At 41.1% G+C, this 17907-nt stretch overlaps 1 protein-coding gene across 2 annotated transcripts in view; it reads left to right on the forward strand.

Moving 5' to 3' along the window:
* Window positions 1-17907, forward strand: part of SLC16A8 (solute carrier family 16 member 8) — a 56971-nt gene that overhangs the window by 1103 nt on the left and 37961 nt on the right. Inside the window, exons 1-2 of one of the 2 annotated variants that reach the window (XM_033934087.1) lie at window positions 4711-4755; window positions 15620-15897. In XM_033934087.1, the coding sequence (XP_033789978.1) occupies window positions 15672-15897 (226 nt within the window). In that variant the 5' untranslated portion in view covers window positions 4711-4755; window positions 15620-15671. Of the gene's footprint in view, window positions 1-4710; window positions 4756-15619; window positions 15898-17907 lie in introns of those variants that run through there. The other variant, XM_033934086.1, reaches the window with a different exon arrangement.

Here is a 17907-nt window from a genome sequence, read left to right on the forward strand (position 1 = left end):
TTCCTTCGAAAACATTCAAGTTTTATTTAAAATTTGATATACACGCTTATCAAATATTTCTAAGCGATTACAATTCTAAAATGGAGTGACAATAATATACTGTACATGGACAAATTTCAAACAGACGTACACATCCTGGTCCAGGATGGAAGAGGGAAAGAACTGCAAAAGTAACAGTGCAGAAAGGAACATGTAGGGTTAGCACAATTAGCTCATTACATTTTAGGGATTGTGCAATTTTAAACATTTATGAGGACAGTAAAACCTTGGTTTGCGAGCATAACTTATTCCAGAAGCATGCTTGTAATCCAAAGCACTCGTATCAGAAAGCGAATTTCCCCATAGCAAATAATGGAAACTCAGATGATTCGTTCCACAACCCAAAAACTTTAATACAAAATACTATATGTACTTGAATTGTAAGACCTCGCTCATTTAAAACAGTCACTACACTCCCGCAGCGTCAGAGAGAGAAGAACCATCGGCTCAGTTGTGATGATGCAACGCGTGTATACTGTATGTACTCATATTGCAAGACTTTGCTCGTTTAGAACAGTCACTACATAACATGACATAACATTATACTTAAAGACCGCATTACCAAAAAGTTCTACGCGGTTTACAAAAGATTATAAACCTTAAACATAATCGTATATTTGAATGAGTCAGCTAGTTGGGTATTTGGAGAGAAGATAGGTTTTTAGCTGTTTTCTAAAATGTGGTGTAAGAAACAGCTGTGAGCAACAATGATCGAAATTCTTTTTCATGAGAAGCTGCCTGAGATGCTAAAGAGTGATTTAGGAATTTCTTGCTTTTACAACCTTTTACAGTCAAGATCATTCAATTCCTATGGGCTTCAGTGCGTTTACCGCGGCAGCATCGCTACCATGGCTTTGTATAAGGGGCCCTAAATCCATTAGCGCACCTTAGTAAACAGACTCCTTTATGTCCTATGAACTAGTGGAATATTCCTTTTCTATTTCACACCATTTACATTTTATTAGCTCCAGTTATTAAAAATACATGTACAGTAAAACCTTGTTTTGCAAGTGTTTTGCAAGACAAACAAAACATTTTATTAAATTTTAACTTGATATACAAGCAATGTCTTGCAATACAAGTACATACAGTATACGCACATCACAAATGAACCGATGATTCTCTCTCTGATGTTGCGAGAGTGTAGTGACTGTTCTAAACGGGCCTTTGGTGTGTGCTAAATGCCACACATCCCACTGTATACCGTTGGGCTGCATGGCGCTTAACACACACCGATTCATTAGTGTGCACTAAATCCATTAGCGCGCATACTCCCCTCCCCCTTTACAAAACCTTAGCGCGGTTTTTAGCGCCAGCCGCGGCGGTAACAGCTCCGATGATCATAGGAATTTTATGAGCGTTGAAGCTGTTACTGCCGTAGCCAACGCTAAAAACCGTGCTATGGTTTTGTAAAAGGGGAGGTTAATAAAAGGATCCCATAATGAGTTAAGCCGATATTGTACCTTGGTGTGACTGAAAGGCATTCAAAGAAGCAAGCCTCTAAGATTGTTAAAATCCCTTCCATGCGCTTCATTCAGAAGCTTTCATTAGCCTTATAAAACTGTCACTCCCCTCCCCTCGTAATTCTGAGACTATAATGGTCAACATTTTTTAAATGCAGACTACTGCAAGAAAGAAAATCATAATATTCAACAGCACTATCTAGATCGAATCGAATCTGTGATTTTTGAGTCGCTCTATGCCTAATGAGGTTCAAGGGACTTACAACTGAAGAGAAAAACAGAGTCGTTAGGGGTACATAGAAGTTATGAAGCAAGTAGCATATAATGTGATCTGGTGTACATAGCAATTATAATGCAAGCAGCGTAATGGCAGAGATCATATAATATTAAGCCTAAGCTATTTGTCTGTGGGGCATATTTCCTCAAAGAGGTGAGCTTTTAGTTTTCTTCTGAATCTGAGGTAGTTGGGCTCTGCCTTGATCGTTGTTGGAAGTCTGTTCCAGGTCTTTGCACTGATATAGGTGAGTAGTGTGTTGAATATGCATTTGTATTTGACTCCTTTTGGAGACGGTAGGAACAGAAGAAGTTTCTTGTAGGTTCTGGCTGAGGCAGCCTAGGAGCTGATTAAGAGGTCAATGAGCAGTTTTGCAGAGTTTGCATATAGGATATGAAACATACATGATAATTTGAAGGTAATATGTTCATTGATGGGTAGCCAGTGAAGAAGGTTGTGATACTGTGTTATAGGTTCAAATTGTGTCATTCTGAATAATAGCAGTGTTATGGATCAGCTGTAGTTTGTGGATGAGAGTAGTGCTTATGCCTGCATAGAGAGAGTTGCAGTAGTCTAGTTGAAATAGTACTAGTATTTATGTTAGTATGGCGAAGTGGTGATCATGGAAGAGAGGTCTGATTAATCATACTATAGAAGGTTTTTTTTCTCAGGTTTGAAATTTGAGGCTCGTAGGAAATGACTGCCACTGAACATCTGGAAAAAGTGGTGAGGTTCCGGAACTTTCCAGAGAGTGGCATTATTCATCCTCTATGTACAGATAACTTATCCATATAGCTCTCAACAGTTTATTTGGTGTCCTAAATTTTCTAGATGGTTATCCAGAGAGTGGCACTGAAAATTGCTGCTAACCAGTTAAACTGTCTCTGCAAGTTTTATCCTACTTCTTTTATGGGCTCTTATGGTTGTGGCATCTTTTTAAAAAGTTGTGATGCAGAAATTTTTCAGACCATGCCTGTGACACTACAGTTTCATGAAGTAAAGTTTTATTACAATCCAGATTACAAAAGATTTTTTGAATGTATTTTTTGTAGGGAGATAAATGGTTGGGTGTGGCACGTTCCTCTTCTTCCACTTTTGGGCTTCCAGCTTTGTTGGCATCAGCCTATAAAGATCAATTCTTACATTTTTCTACCCAACTGCACCCCTAAATGTACAGAATATAGACATTTTCACACCCAAGTGTACACTTACTCCTGAAAATGTCAGTAGAGTGTCTGATATTCTACTAATATGCACTGAAATAACAATAGTATTATGTATATTTTTGTAAATGGGGCATATGCCTGGGGGAGGTCATAGTTGGTGTTGATGTGAGGGCATAGCTTATAGAATACTGTAAATTGCTGGTTTGTCTGCTACATTAAATATTTATGCCAGATATGTAGCAGCTGTAAATGGGGGTGCTCAAATGTAGATGTATCTCTAATTAGACTTAGAGATGTTTAAATATCTCCATGGCGTTAATGTATAGTAGGTGAGTCTTTTTCAAATGAAGGAAAATTCCAGAAGGAGAAGGCATATGATGAAGTTAAGAGGTGATAGGCTCAGGAATAATCTAAGGAAATACATCTTTAGGTAGTAGATGTGTGGAATAGTCTCCTGGTAGAGGTAGTGGAGACAAAGACTGTGTCTGAATTCAAGAAAGCATGGGATAGGCATTAGAGAATGACACGGTGAAAAAATTGGTCCCCGTCACCGCCCCGTCCCCGTCTCACCATCCCCGTCACCGCCCCGTCCCCGTCTCACCATCCCCGTCACCGCCCCGTCCCCGTCTCACCATCCTCTTCACCGCCCCGTCACCGCCACTGCCACCCCATTCACCGCCCCGTCACCGCCACTGCAATCCCATTCACTTTTCTTTATTTACGTATAAAGGAAACATTCTTTAAAACTTTAAAACTTAGTTAAATATTAGTTAATAACTATACAAAAACAAAACACGCAGAGAAAAAATTAATTAATATAAATTCTCAAAACTGACACATTTTGATCACTAAATTTAAAATAGTTATTTTTCATACAGTTTTTCAATCACTAATCTTTACTAGAGATCTTACTGAGCTCCTTCAAACCCCCAAGCTCCCATCCCATACACCTCATTTGGGCCAAAAGGGTTTCCGAAAGTACTTTAACCCAAAGAATGTAGGGCCTCCCTTTAGGTACAATTTAGTTAAACTTTAGTTAATAACTATACAAAAACAAAACACGCAGAGAAAAAATTAATTAATATAAATTCCCTGACTTCCCTGCACTGTCCCCCCTTGAAGGTCTGTCCCCATCCTGAAAGCCTGATGCCCCCCCCCCCGACGTCCGATACATCCCTCCCCCCGAAGGACCGCCGACTCCCCAACAATATCGGGCCAGGAGGGAGCCCAAATCCTCCTGGCCACGGCGACCCCCTAACCCCACCCCGCACTACATTACGGGCAGGAGGGATCCCAGGCCCTCCTGCCCTCGACGCAAACCCCCCTCCCCCCAACGACCGCCCCCCCCCAAGAACCTCCGACCGCCCCCCCAGCCGACCCGCGATCCCCCTGGCGACCCCCACGACCCCTCCACCCCCCTTCCCCGTACCTTTGGTAGTTGGCCGGACAGACGGGAGCCAAACCCGCCTGTCCGGCAGGCAGCCAACGAAGGAATGAGGCCGGATTGGCCCATCCATCCTAAAGCTCCGCCTACTGGTGGGGCCTAAGGCGCGTGGGCCAATCAGAATAGGCCCTGGAGCCTTAGGTCCCACCTGGGGGCGCGGCCTGAGGCACATGGGCCCGACCATGTGCCTCAGGCCGCGCCCCCAGGTGGGACCTAAGGCTCCAGGGCCTATTCTGATTGGCCCACGCGCCTTAGGCCCCACCAGTAGGCGGAGCTTTAGGATGGATGGGCCAATCCGGCCTCATTCCTTCGTTGGCTGCCTGCCGGACAGGCGGGTTTGGCTCCCGTCTGTCCGGCCAACTACCAAAGGTACGGGGAAGGGGGGTGGAGGGGTCGTGGGGGTCGCCAGGGGGATCGCGGGTCGGCTGGGGGGGCGGTCGGAGGTTCTTGGGGGGGGCGGTCGTTGGGGGGAGGGGGGTTTGCGTCGAGGGCAGGAGGGCCTGGGATCCCTCCTGCCCGTAATGTAGTGCGGGGTGGGGTTAGGGGGTCGCCATGGCCAGGAGGGTTTGGGCTCCCTTCTGGCCCGATATTGTCGGGAAGTCGGCGGTCCTTCGGGGTGGGGGTGCGAGTGGTCCTGCCGGGGGGGGGGATGTATCGGACGTCGGGGAGTCGGCCGGGCAAGAGGGCTTGGGCTCCCTCTTGCTCCGATCGCGGGTGCGGGTGGGAGCGCGTGCGAGCGGTCGTTCGGGGTGGGGGTGCGAGCGGTCCTGCTGGGGGGGTGAATCGGGCGTCGGGCGGGGTGGGAACTATGTTTTAAAACTTTTGTATACCATGCGTGAAAATACGGTAAATAGCGGTTCCTAGAAGGGGGTACATTGGCCCGCGGGGACAAACCTGTTCACCGTTTCCGCGGTCGGTGAATGGCCTTGTCCCCGTCACCGCAGCGACTGCTAGTTTTCTTCCCCGTTTTCGGCGGTGACCCGCGGCTTAAATGCGGTGGCCGCGGGTAAACCGTCACCGTGTCATTCTCTAATAGGCATGTAGGATCTCTTAGGGAGATGGCAGACAGGATGGGCCATTCGGCCTTTATCTGCAATCATGTTTCTGTTTCTATGTTAAATGTACATACAGAATAGCTCTCACCCACATCACTAGTTTCCTAAATAGAGGCTTTATTGCCCCATATTCTGCTGTGGTGCTATGGGCCTTTACCTGGGTTATTTTACCCATTTCACATTCTCTCCTAATCTAGTTCAGATGTTGCAGTGATGGTCCTTGGTCAGGAACCACAAACCATGGCACCTTCTAAGTCCTGGCTAATATGGATTCTGACTCTGGCTATCAGGTATCCTGATTGCAAGGTAACCAGGATTCCCTCCCCCACCCAGAGAAAGAGGTGAATTTGTTTTGTAAGGAACATGATCCCATTTCTGAACATGCTGCTAGGTTCAGGAAGGCACAGAAAATAAATTGGATGTAGCATAAGTGACTGCGTAAGATCAGGAAATCACTAGTGAGAAGATGGAAGAGAAAAGTTGTTACAGAGATCAGATTCAGGTGATTCTTTTAGGGTCTCAGACACTGTTACTGACGACCAGCAGACAGTTCCTAATTCATTTTCATAGTGTAGTTGATGTTCACGCCAAACTTGATTTTAGGCTAAATCAGCGCCAGTAATTGGTGTGCAAAAGTCTGGAACCACTTGTGAATTTTGCATTCTTTCAACTTTCTGACCTTTTATTTTAAATTTTTGTTGACCCAATAGATTTTTCTGTATACCACATTATAAGGGATACATTTGGCTATTAGAATCGATTTTTTTAAGATCATGTGTTTCTAATTTTACAATTTTGTGGATACAAGAACATAGCTACTATAACTTTACAGATCATGCTTCAAAACTGGATCAAGACTGTCCAATCAGCACACATTATTTCTTTCTTTTTTTTTTTATAATTCTTTATTCATTTTATAACTTACATCAAGTACATCAACATTGGTATTAACATTTTAACACAGATATATCACTTGAAATTCTACAATTAATCTTATCAAATTAAATTTATCCCCTTCCCTCCCATCCTTTTATATTTCATAAAAACATTTTCCAATAATAAATACCCCCCTCCCCCCGCCCAATTTCCATTTGTACTAATCAGGGAAGAAAAATATATACTCATTCTTTACAATAATCTGATAATGGCCTCCACACATCCTGAAATTTATTAAAGTTCCCTTTTTGAATGGCTAATGTTCTTTCCATTTTATAAATATGGCATACTGAATTCCACCAAAAACTAAAGTTCAATCTATTCCAACTTTTCCAATTAAGTGTTATTTGTTGTATGGCAACTCCTGTCAAAATGAGCAATAATTTATTATTTGTAGAGGATATTTGACTCTTAGCTCTCATCTCCATGCCAAATAATATTGTATCATAGGATAATGCCACATGATTTTCTAATAAACAATTTATTTGACTCCAAATTGATTTCCAAAATTCCATAATAAATGGACAATAGAATAATAAATGGTCTAAAGTCCCTGCTTCAAGATGACAATACCAACATCTATCAGACTTAGAGCTATCTAATTTTTAAACGAACAGGGGTCCAGAATGCTCTATGCAACAGGAAAAACCATGTTTGTCTCATAGATGCAGACATTGTACATCTCATCATGCTAGAATTGATAGAGAAATTTGGAAGATTTTCAGGTTATAAAATAAATTGGAATAAGTCAGAAGTTCTTCTACTCAATGTTTATTGTACAAAAGGTTTATTCAGTTCATTTCCCTTTATTTGGAAAGAGGAGGGGAAAAATATTTAGGTATTTGGATAAAAAACACACTGGAAGAAACAATAAAAATGAATGAAAAATGTTTGTTACAGAAGGTTACAGAATTATGTGAGCAATGGAATCCTTTACATCTATCCTGGTGGGGGAGAATCCAAACTATTAAAATGATGATTTCCCCTGTGGTTTGTTACCAAATGGGTATGATGCCAGTTTTTTTTCAGGGGTCTTTCTATAAAAAAATAAATAATATTCTTACAAAATTTATTTGGCTGGGTAGACATGCTAGGATTGCCTTAGTATCCCTACAAAAACCAATTACAGAGGGAGGGGTAAATTTTCCAGATTTTTATAGGTATCATCAGTCCTATATTATGCGCCAGGGTATGTATTGGGTGCTCCCAGAACTCATGGAAAAGCTCCCTGATTGGCTGAGGTTGGACTGGCAGCTCCTGTTTCCTTTAAGGCTGTGTCATGTTCTTAGCATTAAAATGCCTAGGTTGTACAAAGAAAACAAAATATTAATAGATACATGGAAAACTATAAGATATGTTAATAATTTAACACCTATCCCAATACAAAAATCTACAAATCAAACTATATGGCTTATCTCCAAGATCAAAATAGGCGGATTTAAGGTCGTTTGGAAGCATTGGATAATAGCAGGAATACGTACTTTAGATGATGTTATATCTAATGGTAAACTGCTTGATTTTTCACAGTTGCAACACAAATTTGGTCTTGATAAATCACAAAATTATAAATGGTTACAACTGAAACAGGTCATTCAAGCAGGGTTCCCTGAATGGAAAAATCTTAATAATCAATATACAGTGGTACAAATTAATATCTGGATTCATGAATAGAAAAACAAAGACAGGTCTTAGAGACATTTGGAGCAAACATTATTTCTGACCAATCAGAAGGCTGTTTTCATCAGCCAATCACAGTCTATACATCTAGGTAACAGGGCAGCTATTTTAAAAAATGCACACTTTTTCAGTTTCATAAACTTTCTACATCAACCATGAGCAAGACTTGAAACCTGACGGAGGAGCATGTTCGTGTGTCAATGATGAGTGAGGAAAGATTTTCGTGCCACCAGATCACCAGCAAATCACAGCACGGTAGTAAAGGTTGTACAAAAGAAGAATGCCATGGGTTCAGTGGTAGTCAAGCCTCAATCCGGTCATCCACATATATCAACATTACACCAAGACCGTGCTCTTCGACACATTTCATTGATAAATCGCAAGTTGACACCTTAGCTACTATGTGAGTGGTCAGATGAGTGTCATGTCAGTGTCAGCTCATCAACAGTTCATCGCCATTGCTTGCAGTTTGGTCTATGGGGTTCAAAGCATGCAACAAGTGACTGATGTCTAAAGGTGCAACCGGATTGAGTGTGCATGGAAGCATTCAAGCTGGACATGTGAAATGTGAGAAGAGGTGCTTTTCATTGATGAAAGCACCTTCTGCCTGTTTGGTTACCAGGCCTACATCTATGTGAGGAGGTTTTCTGGAGAGGAGTTCAAGCCTGAGTGCCTCAACCTCACTATGAAGCATCCTTTGAAGGTCATGGTCTGGGGCTGCATGGCTACCAGTGTTGTCGGATGTCTGCACATCATCAATTGAATGGTCAGTGGGACCAAGCACATCACAATACTGCAAAAGTGCTGGTCCTGGTCCAAGATGACAATGCCCCTTGCATCACTCCAAACAGGTGATTAACTGGAAGCGGCAGAACAACATCAGGTCAACAGACTGGTCTGTCCAATCTCTGGATCTGAATCCGATCAAGAACTTGTGGCACAAGGTAGCCTGGGAAATATCTAAGAGACATCCAACATCAAAACCTGATTTGACTGAGTTACTCATTGCACCCATGATCCCCTCATCAAACTAGGTCACTCAATGCCGACACGGTGCAGATAGGTGATCAAGAACAGAAGGTGACCAACCAAATACTGAGCCATCACTGACACACAAAATGGCCACCTACATGAATATGAAGGATAGAAGATGCTCATATGTACTTTTTTGACCATCGTAGTACATTTCTCGATTTACGCAGAAAAACAATTAATATGGCAACTTAAACAAACTCAGAAATTTAAAGCCAAAATAAAAAGTTGATTCTAATAGCCAAATGTATCCCTTATAATGTGGTACATGAACAAATCTATTGGGTCAACAAAAAAATTAAAATAAAAGGTCAGAAAGTTGAAAGAATGCAAAATTCACAAGTGGTTCCAGTCTTTTGCACACCACTGTAACAACTCATAATTGATATTAAATGAAGTTAATTAAATGTTAGGTGCATACCTTAGTAGGTACAATTCTATAGAAGTTAGGCACCTTGTCCAAAGCGCCTATCTTAAAGTGGGCATGGTTAGGAATAGATCATGGACATTTGTTTTAGTTATGCACACGATTATAGAATATGGGTCCATGTGTATACATTTGAGGCACAGACATTTAGGCCAAGAAAACCCTGGCATAAATAGGGTACGTTTAAGTGTTAGGATGCATAGCAATGCCTAATTCCACTTAGGTGACACTAAACGTGATTCTATATAATGCACCCAACTTTTAAATAATCGCGCTTAGCGCTGCACTAGTCAACACTGATTTTGTAGATAACATATATTGTATAGAATTAGGCCCCAAGAGTATAAAGCCGGTGTGTAGCCTCAAGAGGAGGGGGGTCTTGGACTAGCACAAGTCTCTCCAATTAATCTCAGGCCCCTCCAATGCTCCCAGAAAGAATTCCAGTGTTGGCAGGGATTCTAAGGCAAAGGTACCATGAACCCCCTGGAGCAACTTCCTCCTCCCATGCCTCAGCCACATCAGCAATCAGAGAGTGGTGGAGGCCTGATGCACGATCCATGAGACTCCATAAAGTCTGTAACTGCACTGCAGCTGAAGATGAACATGGTAAAGACACAAGTAATGTTATCAGATTATCTTATTTCAGATTTTCCAACATCCTTCCGAATTGATAATGTTGAGATTGCTTTTGTTCAGAAGATTTGTTTCTGAGGCATAATCATTGATACTGTGCTGACTGCGCAACAGCAAATAAGTAAAACAATTGGCATTATTTTTTCTAGGCTTAGATTAGTGAGAAGACTTAAAGATTATTTAGCACCACAAACTTTTAGGATGGTAATTCACAGCATAGTTATTCTATGTTTTGATTATTGTCATAGTCTGTTTTTAGGATTAATAAAGAACGCATTGAAAATTGAAATCCCTTCATATTGCACAAAATTTAGCAGCTCATTTGCTTTATGGATTGCCTAGATTTGATCATATTTCTCTGACTCTCTTATAACTATGTTTGTTACCAGTAGAGTACAGAATATTATATAAGTTTTTATTACTGCTGTTTAAAGTTTTGACAAGTAATATTTCACCAGCTATCTCTGCAAGCTTACATAAAGTACAAAAGATCGCAGAAAGAAGAAGACAGCCAAGAATATCTGGAAAAGTTAAGAGAAGCTGATAGAGTAGTCAGAAAGCAAAGATGCAAACGGGAGAGAAGCAAGTCAAAACTTAAAATGACTTTCTCAAGGCATAGAGGGGTTTAACTTGCAACCAGCCACCTTGCTGGACCAACTCAATGGATCATACTGATATTCATCTGCCATTATTTACAGCATAGCATAGCACCCTCCCTTTGGAATGCCATGCCATCGAATCTCTGTTCTGAAAATTTATTAAACAAGTTCAAAACACTCCTTAATTCATTTCTCTTTAAAGACGCTTATCAAAATTTCAACTGAATTTCCAAATAAAAACAGGACTACAAAAATGCTTCCAGGAAGCGACACCCCATATTTCCCTTTTGTTTTATCCTCCCCTCCTCACTTTCCCTTCCCCTCTCTCCCCTTTTGTTACATTACATTACATTAGTGATTTTTATTCCGCTTGTACCTTGTGGTTCAAAGCGGATTACATAAGAAGAAAGCTGGACATTTCCAGGAGGGTACATGACATTGGAGAAAACAGATTGAGGGTAAGACTTAATAACAGAATGAGTGTAGACTTAGTAATATTGGAAGATAGATCAAGTTACATTACATTACATATCAATAGTCTGTTTCCATGCGTTGGTAGGTAATCGGTTTCGGTAGGATGGATTAGGTTCCATGTTTTTTTTTTGTCGATTGAGGGTAAGGTGCCAGGGAGTGAGCAAAACCTGTAAGTCGGTGTAAGTGGAAGAGGAGAGGGAGATTAGGTAGATTGTATATACTTTTTGAATAGCAGTGTTTTGATTTCTTTACGGAAAACTTTGAAGTCAGATGTTGAGGTTAACAATCTGGTGATGGAGGGTTCGAGTTTTGCTGCATGCGTTGCTATGAGGTTATCATAAAGCTTTTTACGATGAGTGCCGTTGAGTGGTGGGTATGAGAATGGTGTCAGAGTTCTTCTTATTCTGGGTGGAAGGTTTACGGTTTAGGCGATCGTTTAGATAGGCAGGTGCAGTACCGTTGAATACTTTGAAGATTAGACAGTATAGTTTGAATTGAATTCTGGCTCTAATCGGTAGCCAATGTGAGTCTAGGTAGGCGTTGGTGATGTGGTCATATTTTCCGAGGGAGTAGATTAGTCTGAGAGCAGTGTTCTGAATGGTCTGTAGTTTTTTGATCATGTTTGTAGGACATGGTAGATATAGGATGTTGCAGTAGTCCACAAGTCCTAGTACCAGGGATTGGACAATGATCCTGTAGTGTTGTTTGTCGAAGAATTTCCTTATTTTTCTTAAGTTGCGCATTGTGAAGAATGCTTTTTGGGTAGTTTTGTTGATTTGAGCCTGCATTGTGCAGCATCTATCTATCAGCACTCCCAGGATTTTGAGGGAGGTTTGGATTGGGTGTTTGATTGCTTTAATTTCCAGGTCTGTTATGGATGGGTTTTTGTCCGTTTCAAGCATTAAGAATTTGGTTTTGTCTGAGTTTAGTTTTAATTTGTGGTTTGTCATCCATTTTTCTACTTTGTCCAGTATTGTTTCCAGGTGTCCTGTTGAGGTGTGGTCTTGGGTTTCGAAGGGGAGGAGAATAGTTATGTCGTCTGCGTAGCTGAAGGATGTTACATTTAGGTTGTCTAGAGTGGTACCTAGGGAGGAGATGTAGAGATTGAATAGAATGGGTGAAAGTGGAGATCCCTGTGGGACTCCGCATGGATTTGACCATGTGTTAGATTTCGAACCGTTTATCTTAACTCTATACGTTCTTGTTTTAAGGTATCCTTGGAACCAGTTGTAAACCACCCCTGAGATCCCTATTGCATCAAGTATCTGGAGTAGTATGGTATGATCAACTAGATCAAAGGCTGCAGAGAGATCTAGTTGGATAATTAGGATCCTGTGTCCTTTACTGAGGTGTTGTCGGGCTATGTCCAGTAGTGTTGCTAGTAGAGTTTCCGTGCTGTGGTAAGATCTAAATCCTGATTGAGATGAGTGAAGTATATTGTGGTCAGCTAGGTAGTTGGTGAGGTATTGAGCCACAAGTCCTTCAATCAGCTTGACATATAATGGGATCGACGCGATAGGTCTATAGTTGGTAGGTGTGTCTACAGGACCTTTTTGGTCTTTCAGTATGGGTGTGATTATGATCTCTCCAAGATCTTGTGGGAATTGGCCTTCTATGAGAGTGCTTTGTATCCACTGCATGAGGCTGGTTTTGAATTTAGGGGAGGCATTTGTGAGTAGATACGATGGGCAGTAGTTCAAGTCGCATGAGGTGTGGCTGTATTTTTTATATAGTCGGTTCAAATCAGGCCATTGTAGAGTTGGGAAGGTGACCCATGTTCTGTCTGCTGTTATGGCTTCTTCTGTTGTGGGGGTAGTTATTAACTCGTTGAGTATGGTAGTTGAGTTGTTGAAGGTAGTTCTGATTTTGATGATCTTGAGTTTGAAATGGTCAGCTAATTGGGAAGCTGTTGGTGTTTTGTTGCCTTGGGTGGCAAGGAATGGGTTTGTGTCTGTAAGTTTTTTTACTAAGTTGAAGAGTGTTTTTGTGTCGGGGTTGTTTGTGCTAATTAGTTTAGTGTAGTATGTTTTGCGCTTTTCCTTAAGTTTGTTGTTATATAGTTTGATTTGGGTTCTCCAAGCGGATTTGGTTTGGTCATTTCTCTTTTTTCTCCAAGATCTTTCAAGTTGTCTGCAATGCCTTTTTAGTAGGTGGAGTTCTGAGTCGAACCACTTGTCTGAGGGTCTACAGGTTCTGTGTTTGGTTTTTTCTGGGGCTAGCTCATTCAAGGTTGTTTCACTTAGGGTGCGCCAGTGGTTTACGAAGTCTGTAGGGTCAGTGGGATCGATTGCAGGGTCCACTTTGTCCCAGAATGTGGCTGGTTCAATTTTCTGTCTAGATTTGAAGGTTGTTTTTTGGGGCATAGATTTTATGTTATTTTGAGGCCAGTTGATTGTGAAGGTGTATTTGTGGTGGTCTGACCAAAGAGAGGGATGCCAAGTACCATTGGTGATGTGAATGTTTGGGGAGTGCAGGTTATGAGGCGAGAATGCTGCTATATCAAGTTGGTGACCTTTTTCGTGCATGGGTTCCGGATTGAGGATCTGGAAGGATAGGGCGTCGAGGTATGAGAGTATTTCGTTTGCTTGTTTGGATGTGTGGTCTTCGAGGTGGAGATTGATGTCTCCTAGGAGCAAGTTGTATGTGGAGGTTAGAGAGTTCTGGAATAAGAATTCTTCGAGGTCATGTTTTGAGGTGTTCCATTTTCCTGGAGTGATGTAGCATAGTAGACAGTTCAAGGTGCCTGTGAGTGTGTCGTCGGAGAGTTGGCAAGCAAGAAGGTCTAAGTGAGGGGTTGATTGTTTGTGTAGCACTTTTAGGTTGAGATTATTTTTTACTAGGATCGCTAGTCCTCCCCCTCGTTTGTTTTCTCGACATACCATTTCTAATTTGTAACCTTTGGGGCTGAATTCGGTTATGCATGGGTCCGAGTTGGATGTTAGCCAGGTTTCAGTTAGGAAGAGACAGTTTAGTTGTTCTTTGATTATCCAGTCTTTGATTAGAATTGCTTTTGGGCTTATTGATCTTATATTCATGTAGGCACAGGCTAGCGACCTTACCCTCCACATTTTTAATTTTTGCTTTTTATATATATATCTTTTATCTTTTATTACTGTAAACTGACCAGATACTTGGGATGGTCGGTATATCAAAATATTAATAAACTTGAAATTTGAACTCATCATCTTACCTCTCTCTGTTACTCCCCCTTTGAAACTAAGTCCCAATCTTCCTCCTCACTCCATCTCTTCTTTCCTGTTCCCTAGGATGGTAGCTGGAGAAGCATTAATCAGATGTCATCTCCTGCTACCAGCTTGCAGGAGCTTGCTGAAAGCTTGCAGGTTTTGTTATAGTTTCATAGTGAATGATGGCAGATAAATGCCAGTACAGTTCATCTAGTCTGTCCAATAATTTGGATAGAGTTATTCCTGTTGGTATGTGCAAGTTATTTTTCTCTATACCTTTCTTTAGCATTGTGTTTGCCACTCTGCAGTTTACACCCCTCTATATCTTTGCTGAAATGTGAAAGTAATTCCAAGCTTCCCTTTGATTCCATCTTCTTGTTGTATAGGGATTCTCTGTACTTATGCCATGCCTTTTGTGAATTCTGTCACTGTTTCTGTCTCCATCACCTCCACTGGGAGGACATTCCAGCATCCACCACCTTTTCCATGAAAAAGTATTTTTTTATGTTACCCTTTAGTTTACCTCTTGCAGCTTCATTTCATGTCCTCTAGTTTCCCAATCTTTGAAGATTATTTTTTCATGAATACCTTTCAAGTATTTAAATGTTTGTGTCTGTAGTCTGATAATTTCCTGAGAGTCTGGAGCAGGAGCTCTCAGCTCAGTCCTCAAGACACACCAAGTCAATTGGGTTTTTAGGATATCCCCAATGAATATGTATGCGATAGATTTGCATACAATGGAGGTAGTACATTCAAATGTATCTATGTAGAAGGTTACCAGATGTTCAGATTTACCTGGACATTTCCTCTGTTTATAGAACTGTCCAGGTGTTTGAATGGATTTTGAAAACCCAGCAGTTTGTCTGGGCTATGTCTTGAGGGTCTCCAAGCATGCACAGATGTGGCACGATAATGTCACATGCATGTGGTGTCATTGCGTCACATCCACACATGCTTGGAGGCCCTCCAGATGCGGCCCTGAGCTCAGGGAAGGAGAAGAGATGAGGTTTGTGTGGGGACGGGGTTGGAGGCGGAATGGGGCAGGGCCACATGTCCTCTTTTGTTACTTAAACAAATATAGTAACCCTATCTAGTGGATATCCTGAAAACCTGACTGGTTCTGCATGTCCCAAGGACTGGGTTGAGAACCTCTGGTCTAGAGGACTGCAATTGTAAGGGGTATTCATTATATCTCATTGTCTTATCTTTCTGCAGAGGGTGTGATTGGTCCTCTCTCTGTGCCACCTGACTTCTTGCCGTTCGGACAATGGGTATCCCTGTGCCAGACAGCACCCCAGGACCTAGGGTCAAGCCCCCAGATGGAGGCTGGGGTTGGATTGTGCTTCTTGGCTGTTTCATCATTACTGGCTTCTCCTATGCCTTCCCAAAGGCTGTTAGTGTTTATTTCAAAGAACTTATGCACAGCTTCAATGTGGGATACAGTGACACAGCCTGGATCTCTTCTATAATCCTGGCTATGCTGTATGGCACAGGTAAGAATCCTTTATTCTTCAAGCAAGATATAGGATAAAGCGCAGTACAGTAGATAATCATAATTGAAAAATCTTATTTTCTTATTTTTTAAAAAATCTTTATTGAATTTCCAAACTACAATTGTGCAAACAAGTAACATCTATGAATAATATTACAAGAAAAAAAGCACATTGAACTTACAGAGAATAATATACAATTATTTCCCCCTTCCCTCCTAATAATCAAGTAAAATAAAACCTGCAAGAATTAATCCATAAATTCTCCTAATCAAATTCTAAAGCAAATCCCTCCCCCCATCACCTTGGATGTGTATGTTTAAAGGTCCATAAATAAAATCAGATATCATTCCTTACAAAATTTAGTCAATGGCTCCCAAACATCCCAAAATTTCCTATAACGCCCCTGCTGTATGGCCATCAGACGTTCCATTTTAAAAATATGGCAAAGAGATTCCCACGAAAAGGTGTAATTTAACCTATCCCAGTTCTTCCAATTCCTCAATATAAGTTGTATGGCCACCCCTGTCATTATAAAGAGAAGCTTGTTATTCCGAGCCGATATTTGGCTTTTAGCTCTCATTAACGTACCAAATAAGATGGTATCGTACGTCAATGCCACTGGATTTTCCAATATTTTATTCACTTGATCCCAGATGGACCTCCAAAATTTAAGTATCAAGGGACAAGAGATGATCCAATGTCCAAGCTTTAAGATGACAATACCAGCATCTATTAGACTTTAAACTATCTAATTTCTGTAAGCGAACTGGGGTCCAAAATGCTTTATGTACCGTCTCATAGATGCTGACATCGTACATCTCATCCTCCAAGTCCAAATACGTGACTATTGAAACACAGTAATCTGATGCCTTATCTCAATGCTCCAAATGTCACGAAGACCAGTCTTTGGTTTCTTATTTAAAAATCCGGATATTAATTTATACCACTGAGCAGCCTGGTGTCCCATGAAATCCGCCTGAAAGCATAAGACCGGCAAGCTATACTGATTTTTAAGATTTTGCCAATCAGGGAACCCCTCCTGAATGACCTGCTTCAACTACAACCATCTATAATTTTGAGACTTAGCAATACCTAATGTATATTGCAGTCGTGGAAAGTCAAGCAGCTTACCATCTGATATAACATCATCCAAAGTGCGTATACCTGCTTTCATCCAATGCTTCCAGATTACCTTAAATCCGCCAAATTGAATCTTGGAGTTCAGCCAGAGGGACTGACACGTGGATTTATGAATTGGAATAGGTATTAAATTATTAATATATTTTAATGTCTGCCAAGTGTCTAATAAAATTCTATTATCCTTATATAACCTAGATAACTTGATACTCAAAACGTGACCTAATTGCAGTGGAGACAGGAGTTGCTATTCCAACCATAGCCAGTCTGAAAGATTTTCCATCGGGGAGGATCCAATACATACCCTGACGCATTATATAGGCTTGATGATACCTATAAAAGTTGGGAAATTTACCCCACCCTCCGCAATTGGTTTTTGTAAAGATACTAAAGCAATTCTTGCTGCTTTCGCCAGCCAAATAAATTTTGTGAGAATATTATTTAATTTTTTGTAAAAGGACCCCTGAAAAAACACTGATAACGTACCCATTTGATAGCAACCCTCAGGCAAAATCATCATCTTAACTGTTTGAATTCTCCCCCACCAAGACAGATGTAAGGGGTTCTATTGCTCACACATTTCTGTGACCTTATGCAGCAAAGATTTTGCATTTACTTTCACCGTCTCTTCCAATGTTTTTTGTATCCAAATACCTAAATATTTTATACCCTCTTCCTTCCAAAGAAAAGGGAATGAATCAAATAATCCTTTTGGACAATGTACATTAAGCAGAAGAACCTCTGATTTACTCCAATTTATTTTAGACCCTGAAAATTTCCCAAATCTTATTTTCTAATGAGTAGAGCAGATCTGTTATGATGAGGTCTTGTGACAACATTCCAGGTCTCAGGATGGCCGCCTCCTATACTAAA

Source organism: Geotrypetes seraphini, chromosome 2 (genome assembly GCF_902459505.1).
Source record: "Geotrypetes seraphini chromosome 2, aGeoSer1.1, whole genome shotgun sequence".
In the NCBI taxonomy this organism is placed as follows: Eukaryota; Metazoa; Chordata; class Amphibia; order Gymnophiona; family Dermophiidae; genus Geotrypetes; species Geotrypetes seraphini.